The sequence below is a fragment of the Motacilla alba genome, chromosome 21 (genome assembly GCF_015832195.1).
Source record: "Motacilla alba alba isolate MOTALB_02 chromosome 21, Motacilla_alba_V1.0_pri, whole genome shotgun sequence".
NCBI classification, from domain to species: domain Eukaryota; kingdom Metazoa; phylum Chordata; class Aves; order Passeriformes; family Motacillidae; genus Motacilla; species Motacilla alba.
The window spans coordinates 5,095,415-5,104,812 of record NC_052036.1 but is presented as its reverse complement, the minus strand read 5'-3'; the positions used below and the strand labels follow the sequence as shown (position 1 = coordinate 5,104,812).

Genomic DNA, 9,398 nt, shown 5'->3' with positions numbered 1-9,398 from the left:
ATGACGGGGGTAGAAGCTCTGTGTGAAAGCATCGCGCAGCGCTCCCGCACTCACCTGCAGGGACCTGCTGCCTCCTCTGCCGCCTCCCCTCCGGCCATGCCCAGCTCCCAGGAGTGCCAGCCTCAGCTCCTGCTCCCTGCCTCCAGCCCCCGGTGCCTCGCTGTGCGCTCCTCCCGAGCCCCGCAGGTGCTGGGTGATGCTCTGACTCTTCCCAGCAGAGCGGGCTCGCACCTTCCCCCGGGACAGGCTGGCAGAGCTCCAGCCCGAGGCAAGGGACAGGGAAAATATCCAGTGTGACCCCCAAATACAGGATCTGGGCTTGCCAACAATCAGGGAAAAGTGACAGACACGTTTTGCTTTTATCTTGCAAAAAATATAGTTTATTTCACTAGTGTTTGGTTTAACGCTTGTGTTGTTGAAAGCGTATTTTCCCAGTTCTTTTTGGTCAAAGGTGTCACGATTATGACTTTATTCAAACTGTTTTGCTTCTTGGCATCTCTCATCCAGGTCTCAGTGGATTAGTTGGTTGCCATAACCTACAAAAATGTAAAACAAATGAAAAATCAGATCATGAGATGCAGGAATTTGTGAACAGTATATGGTGTGTCCAAGTCACAGGATTTAAATAAGTGAAATAAGATTTTTGCTTCTCAGTCAAAGTTTATATTAAATTAAAAGGCGTTTGACGTTCCAGACTTGAGCTGCATGTGCTGCCTTTTAGGATGCAATTGCAACAATCAGTGTATTGATGAATGCAAATTTGAGTACTCACTTCTGAAATATATGGTAAATCTTTATGACTACAATAAAGCTCTAGGATAAAGGGAGAATGCATTCCTATTACCAAGACTTATTTGAATAAGTGAAAAAAAATTGATATTGATTGATAAGAAATTGATACTTTCAATTGGTAATGGTTGAACCAGGAGTGACACAGCTCCCTTAGCAGGGGCAGAAATCCCAGTGAGAGAGCCCCAGCCCAGCCAGGTGTGAGCGTTGTGCAGCAGCAGCTGCTCACCTGCTCGATCCAGCTGTTGTAGGCAGAGACCCGGGTGAACACAGAGGGTTTGTGGTAGAAGTTGCAGCCGAGAGAGGAGCCAAAGCTGACGATGCCGTGCACTTCCCAGCGGCCATCAGCCCCTTGGCAGTTCAGTGGGCCCCCAGAGTCGCCCTGGGAGGAAGGGGAACATTGTCATAGTGTGAGCAGCTCCTCTGTGGGGTTTTTAACCTTTCCTTCCCATCAGGCCTGTTTGTCTTGTGTAGCCACATTTCTCTTCACAGAGAAAAGCAAGGCACAATTCTTCCCAAGAATATTTCTGGGTTTCACATTCTCTGAACCTCAGAGAAAGGAAAAACAATTCTTGTCATTTGCTGTGCCTGTGTTTGTGCTAGAGTAGAATGCAACATGGAGATTGTTTACCCAGAGTGATGGAGTTTTGTTTCCTTGGCCTGTCAGGGCCAGGTGTGTGTGTGTGTGTGTGTGTGTGTGTGTGTGGGGACTGTCGGGACAGCCACGAGATTCTGGGCAGTGTGTGCTGTGGAGTGCTTGGCAGATTCAGTTTAAGATGTAATGTAATATAGTATAGAATAATCTAGTATAATAAAGCAATTAATTAGCCTTCTGATAAGATGGAGTCCTCCTCATCATTCTCTCCCCTCGTCGGGGCTCCCTGCAAATTCAATAACCTAAACCCTGAGAGTGGACTCACATTGCAGCTGGAGATGATTCCATCCCCACCAGCACAAACCATGGTGGGTTTCACTATCTTTCCCCACCAGGAAGGTTTGGAGCAGGTTTCATAATCCACCACCAGCAGAAGGCCTTGCTGCAGGTCATCAGGAAGGGGTCCATTCGCTGAGAGAGAACAGAAACAGAGTCATGGTACCAGCTGGCACTGAAGGGAGAATAAAGCTGCTCTGCTAAATGGTTTCTGGGTACCATCACTCCAGGTAAAACACTCCATAGGGGCTATATTAAAGGAGAAGCTGTTTCAGGTATGAATGTCCCTTAGTTCCATTCTTTCATATACGCCTTAACTTACTAAAAATTAGCATTCCATTAAAAAACATCTCATTGTGAAAGAATAAAGGGCTACTCTATCTTCAGGAGTTTGCAATTTACTCATCCCTCAAGGAATTGCCTCCTGAGCCAAGCTGACACCTCTGCTCAACTCTGAGATTTTCTTCACATCTGTTCCCTTACGTGCCTTCAGCTATTCAGCAGGTGTGTTGGGATGAGCAAATGCACCTGTCTGCACACTATCAACATCTGCATTACAATAGCTCCTAAAAGCTCAATAAAGGCCCCTCGGGTGCATTACCAGCTCTGTTATAAGGAAAATAAATTTCAAAGGGAAAAATCATAATGTGTGAGTGAAGTGGGGCCTGATATAATAAACTACCTCACTACACGGAGTTTTGAGGGGATCTTGAGCACCATGAATAGTCTCTGCCATCAATCTCAGAGGAGAAGGAACTTCTGAAAGGTGGGGTTTTTTTATTTCATGGTTTTGCAAATAGCCAAGTACTCACTCTGCAGTCTTCCCCAGCCAGTCACATAGCAGGCAGTGTTGGAGGCCAGGATGCTCTGGGCAGGGGGCAGGCAGGCCAGCTGGATCTGGTCACTCAAGGTGACGTGCTCAGAGAGTTTGATCATAGCAATGTCGTACCTGTGGTCACATGTGTGGGAATCCGTACAATCAGAGGGTTTTGGGAAAGCTGCAAAAGGCAGGCAGGCCTCAGAGACAGCAGAACTGATTGGAGCTAGTAGCCATAAGATTGACCAGCAGAAAAATTATGTAAGAAGCAGAAAAGTAAGGACAGGTAGAACAATGGTCTGTGTATTAATGCTTGTCTAGAATAACTCCTTAAGCTGCAGAAAAGTATATCTAGTGAGATATTAGAAAGTTTTAAGTTTAATAATGGAGCTCTGTGCATTGTGTTTTAAGGCCTACAAGCAGGTATTGTATTTGAAATAAGCAAGCATTGTTTTAACCAAAGGGATGTGTGCTTGTAGTGGTTGGATGGAACTGCTGTCAGTGTGCTTTTGCTTTGTGTGATTGGTCAAAAAAGTTTTAAAGTTATAACATTAAGTTCTTGGTCTGCTGCCTGGGATGTGAGCTGATGGCATCTTCCCATTGTCATAACCACGTAATGAGGCTGATGCTGGAAAATAAAACAGCTCAAGACATGTTCCTAGCAGTCCTGTCCCATTTGTGATTTGTACACAGCCCCCAGCTGGTGATAAAATGCACACGGTGGGGAGTGGGGAGAGAAAGGGAAGGTGAAAAAGTTTCCAAAATGGATTAAGACACAATAGCCTGGGTACTCAGCAGTTACACAGCACTTGGCCTGCTCCAAAGAGAAGCAGGGGAGCAAAGGCCAGTGCACAAGCAGCAAAGATTCCTGCACCCCAAAGCAATAGGGGAGTTCATGGACTGGAAGGCTGCTCCCTGCAGAACTGCCTGTCTTCCTGATGGAAGAGAGCTGTCTTTTATAGGGTTTTTTTCACCAAAACCAAGCATATTTTAGGACTCACTCCAAGGACTGGGACTGAGGGGGTTTCTTTGTTACTGCCCTCAGCCTGCAGCAGGACACAGGGATGGATGTTAGTGATCCACAGTTCTGTGTCTCTGCTGCTGGTAGGAGGGCTGCAAAGAGTGCTGTACAAAATGCTTCATTCCCTTTCATTGTACAAGAGATATTGCACATAACAGTTTCCAAACCAAGCAAGAACATGCAAAATGGCTTCTGGAAACATTATTAATTAGAAAGGTATCGATTTTGTTAATGGCTTTGTATTCTCTTGAGGGGGAAGGTAGAAACTGGACACTGTAACAGGAGGCTCTAAACATGAATTAATTACCATAACTCCAGATGGGTGGGATTCAGGCAGTTTGACTTTTTACCCTCCACCTAAAAACTGAAAAAATACCTGCCACCAGCTTACCCATTTGCAACATCCTGTGGATTCCAGTTCTTGTGAACAACGATCTTTTCTGGAGGAAGTGCAATTGATCCTTTCTCCTCAGCTGCAAGGTTGTATTTTCCAAGAAGCACTCGATATGTCAAAGAAGAACTGGGCAAGAAAAGGATGGACACTCAGTTATGCAGCTGCCTCTTTGGCTCCTGAGAGATTCTATAATCCCCTTGACTGTTGTCTCTCATCACAGGCAGGGTTTGTCTGGAGCTGAGCCAGTGATTTGCTAAGGGCAAAGATTGTGTTCTAGACTTCATAACCACTTCATCTCTAAGCTGTCCTCTCAACTCCTGCTCAAGGCTTCTTTAACAAACTCAAGGTGCCCCCAATCTTTGCAGGATTCAGCTCTCATTCTCCAATGCAGTAACAATTTGGACTTTTTTTTTGACAGCCATAAATAGCCTCAATAATAAACAACTGTGGGATTAGATATAATATGCAGGATTTATAATAATAACATGCAGCCAATCCTTCGTGTTTCATATTGTGATATTTGCTACAAATTAATGTTACAATAACCATATGCTACCAGAGCAAAAGGGGGCTGCATTTGTGGAAGCAGTTTTGATGATGCAATGATATTGCTGTACCTGATAATTTATTTGTTACACTGCCACGCAGTATGAAGAGTTTACTGAAAATGATTGGTATATTCAAAGTACTTGTGATTATCTCTTCAGGGAGTGGATTGATTAGTTAACTTGTGGATCTCACTGACATATTTTACAGAAACAGGCAACACAGCTGAATTTTAATAGCAACTTGAAAACAGAAAGATGTTTGTAGTTTGTTTATGGAAATGAATTCAGGTAACTGGGTTTTTTCCCCTTTTACATTAAGAAAATAAAAAAATGTCATTCTTCTGACTTTTAATCAAAAGATATGATGCAAAACTCAGATCTTTCAACTGGAGAAGGGAGAACTGGCTCTGGTATGGTTTTCATTCATCTCTTTCTCTCGTGTGCTGCTTCCTGGGGCAGATTTGTCTTCATAACTTACCTGATGCAGTGGGCAGCTGTCAGTACCCAGTTGGTGGCAATGAGGGTTCCCCCACAGGTGTGATACCACTTGCCATTGGAACTGTATTGAAGGGAGGCCTGGGAATCAAGGAACCAAGTGAGGCTCAGGCTTTTAGTTATTCATGTTTCATTATTGTGCTTTGTTCCTGCACCCAGAACACAACTTGCTGATGGTGGAAGGCTTTGAAGTTCCCAACTCCTGGACACAGAAAGGCTTTCCCTCCTCCCATATCATCCAAAGCTTGATTTTTAAAATACATCTTGATTAAATAGCCCAAGTCTACTTGACTTAAAATGAGAGCCTGCATGACTGTCACAGCATGTGCTGCAGTCAGTAGGGCCACAATATAGAGTATCACCATGCAATTTCAGAAGCTTTAAGCCTTCTCCCATACACAGTAGCACCAAACCACATCAGAAGGCTTCAAACATCTGCCCATACACAGCAACATCACACCACACCAGAGAGCTTCAAGCTCTGCCCTTCTTGATCTTTAGCCCAGCCTTTGATACCCCTCATGTTGATGCATTGCACCCCTCTGTTCCCTTTGGTCTTTGGTCAGTACCTGGGCACTCCATGGCTCACTCCCTTCAATGCTGCTTCAATACAATTCTCTATTCTTCAATACTGTTCAATAGGGCTTCAAGCGTGTGCCCAGAGTGACATCATACCACAGCAGAGAGCTTCAAGCATCTGCCCTTCTTGATCTTTAGCCCAACCTTTTATACTCCTTCAAACATCTGCCCTTCTTGATCTTTAGCCCAACCTTTTATACTCCTTCAAACATCTGCCCTTCTTGATCTTTAGCCCAACCTTTTATACTCCTTCAAACATCTGCCCTTCTTGATCTTTAGCCCAACCTTTTATACTCCTTCAAACATCTGCCCTTCTTGATCTTTAGCCCAACCTTCTATACTCCTTCAAGCATCTGACCTTCATGATCTTTAGCCCAACCTTCTATACTTCAAGCATCTGCCCTTCTTGATCTTTAGCCCAGCCTTTGATACCCCTCATGTTGATGCATTGCACCCCTCTGCTCCCTTTGGTCTTTGGTCAGTACCTGGGCACTCCATGGCTCACTCCCTTCAATGCTGTTCACCTGCTTCTCACAGCTGTACCCACCGGGGATGAGGCTCAGCCCCACTCCCAACGACCACAAACTGTGCACCTACACGTTACCAGCAAAATGCAGCACATTCAGAGCTTTTTTAAGAAGACTGGAAACTTTAGGATTGATCAGAGGAGAAGAGTCAAAACAAGTCAGGCAAGATGCATCAGGTGGAATGTTAGAGGTGGTTTTGGTCAGTAGTGCTGTGCAGAGGTGGCACAGCCCCAGCTGTTCCAGGGAAAGCACAGAATGACCAACCTGCCAGGGCCAGCTGTAGGGCCTTGCATTTTCCCCTCCAACAACTCTGGACACAAGAGGTGGGTAGGCAGGAACCCCGCAGCCAAAGGCTAGAAGACATACAAATAGGATGTGTGTTTTGAAAGTAGGTTTAAAAAAGCATCTGTAAGATATCAAATAGCACAGCACCCAGTCACTCTTTTGAGAGACACTCGTCTCTCTGACGAGTGAACATCCTCTGCTGTACATTTCTCTTTGATGCAGATTGTTCAATTTGTCTAAAAAAGGAAAGTTGGTTTTAGATTTTAATTGCCTTGATCTTTTAAAACTGAAGCAGAAGTTGGACACGTACCTGCAGATGCCACAGTTAACACAGCAAAGAGGACTCCAAGCATGGTGCCAGCTCCTGGGTGCTGCAGGCTCAACTCCATGCCATTTTATAGTGTCCTTTATCTCTGCAACACATGACTTTCCATGCAGGGCTATTCCAATACTAATGGAAAACTTATATCACTGTGGGATAATTCTTTATATACATAAGTTGCTAAAAGATCCCCATTTAGGTGGACCTTGGATCCAGGCTATATAAACAACTCAGTTAAAAATAGTTCCAAATTAGTTGCTTATTATCTGTAGCAGCTGTTTGTGTTTCCACTGCCTTGAAATTTCATCACAAAGGTGTTCACAGAAGGAAAATGTTAAATTAATTATTCCAACAGTTGGTGGTAGGTCAGCATTAAGTGTCTGATCTATTGCACAGTGACAGATTCAGATGTGTTGGTGGGGTTGCATTAGTTGATCTCTAGAGGCTTCCCTCCTACCTTAGTTATTGTACAATTATACAATTCCTTGGGATTTTATTTTGGTCTGGGGTCTGCTTTTCTTTTATTTTGTTTTGTGTGTAACTGAACGGTGTCTACCACATTGTACTGACTGGAAACCTGTACCTTCTTTCCCAGATGAAGTTGCATGTGCTTTAGCATGCCAGACTTCTTCAGGAAACCAGACTCCAATCACTTTGAAGTGGAACATGCTTCAAGCCATACAAAGAAGCAGCTGTCCATGATGAAGCAGAAGTCCTGGTATGCTGTGGTGAGTCAGACTCCGTTCCTTTCCTGTTTCCCTTTGTTAGATCAGTAGCCCTGAAGAGAACAGGGTTCCCTGCAGCATTGCAAATGAGCCTGCGTACAGCCCAGAGCAGAGCTGAGCTGTGCTATAACACATTGTGAGCTTGTTAATGAGAAGAGCAAAGCACTTCTACCCACAGGACAAAGCAGGCAAGAGAGGCACTTACACCACTCCAGAGATGCTGCCACAAAAGGAAGTGTCCTAATTCATTACTGGCATTTGAGATCAGTGACCAGATATCAGTGCTTACCCTTGTCTCTTTTTGTCTTTTTATCTTCTACTACAGGAATTTTCCATCCTCTGCCACCTTTCCATCCACCAACCACTGAGAAACTGTGGCTGGTTGTTTGGAAAGCAAACATCTCCATCCCATAAAACAGGACATTCATAGGGAACAAACTTACTAGAATGGAAACAAATATCATAATGCCAGTTTTACAACTTACACAGACAAGGGGTTCAAAAATGCTGAAATAAATCCAATGTCTAATGTCAGCATTAATAAGCAGCAAAATCCCTGATTTCCAGAGCTTCCATTCAGCAGTAGGTACTGTGCTGGATGAAAGATGCCTGGAGCACACACGTGGAAGGCAGAAATATAGAATGCCTTGCTGTTTTATCTGCTTCTCAATAATGTATTTTCTGACCCAGACACTAGCACTTGAGAAAGCTGCATTTTGAATTGCAAATTGCATCAACCAAGCTCTGTTCTGGCATCTTGTATTTATTATCTGACAAAAGCAGAAACCAGGATTAACAGTGCAGGATTGAGATTCTAATTTTTTTCCAATAATTTGTTGGCTCTTTTCTTAGTGTCTGAATTTACAAGCTAAACAACATTATGCTGCTCACTTTAACTTCCATGTCACTATCATTTTCACTGAATTCCAACTAGAAGTATAAATTTGGGATGGTCAGTTACTATTTTAACTTGTTTTGTTTGTTGTGTGCTTGTAAATGTGGAATTTTCTTTAGTTCTTTAAGCATTTCTGCATTTCACAAATAAAACCTTCTGTTCTCTTGCATACTGTAAATAGAGAAACGCGGTTTCTTTTTCCCCTTCTTCATGGAGGAATTCTGAAACAGTTCTTTCGTTATGGAGGAAATTCTCATAGGAATCCTAATATATTTAATGTAAAACACTCTCAAAGCTGTTTTGTTTTTTGGTTCTATTCATGCTTTCTGTGATGGTAGCTTATCCATCTTTTCCAGGCCTAAACAGTCTTCCTTGGACTCCATGGGTGTCACGCTGCTGGCAATTCTGCCAGGAGACATCAAATGGCTCAGCCTGCAGCTGATACCCTGGTGCCTTGGAAACAGCCCCCTGGAAGCTCTTATCATCTTCATGCCAGATGTTTCACAGAAACTAAGCAGCTCATGGAACTTTGGTGAGAAAGAGAAGGAGCTTCTGGTATGTTCTGTTAAAGCAGGATAGCAAATATCTCCTCAATACACAATGTACCTGTGTACCACCTAAAATGGACTCTGCTGTTCCCTGTCTTTATTCCCTTGAAGGGCAGTAACTCTGCTACGCTAATTAGGAAATGGAATTGTCTGCAGAGAAGTTAGACACTGGAATCTGCTTTCCTGAGGGATGTTTTCCATCTGCAACTGGAATCTGCTTTCCTGAGGGATGGTTTCCATCTGCAGCCAGACAATAACCCCTCTGAAAATTTGAAGTTAAATCCTGACCCAGATTTTCCTTGGGACCACCAACTGTGCCAAATTTATTGCTTGCTGGGTGGCTGTTAAATCTGCTGCTTGATGGCTACCTGGGATCGTGTCTGTGTTCTTCAAAGTAAAGCTTGGCCTTCATTCCTCAGGATAGAACAAGGTTATACTGAGCAAGGAAATGGAGATGAGCTTTACCCTGTGTGTTTTTGTCACTTGTTGTGCCTTCCAAATTGTCTTATATCTGGCTTATAT

General features: G+C 43.7%; 1 protein-coding gene across 1 annotated transcript; it reads right to left on the bottom strand.

Moving 5' to 3' along the window:
- Positions 1–351: 351 nt before the first annotated feature.
- LOC119710559 (chymotrypsin-like elastase family member 2A) lies at positions 352–6,771 on the bottom strand. The gene is made up of 8 exons (XM_038159780.1): positions 6,697–6,771; positions 6,366–6,454; positions 4,979–5,076; positions 3,950–4,078; positions 2,533–2,669; positions 1,710–1,855; positions 1,019–1,171; positions 352–536 (listed from the first exon to the last, which is right to left on the bottom strand). Exons 1-8 carry the CDS (start codon positions 6,737–6,739, stop codon positions 519–521), a joined length of 813 nt encoding a protein of 270 aa, XP_038015708.1. The 5' UTR covers positions 6,740–6,771; the 3' UTR covers positions 352–518.
- Between the last annotated feature and the right edge of the window lie 2,627 nt (positions 6,772–9,398).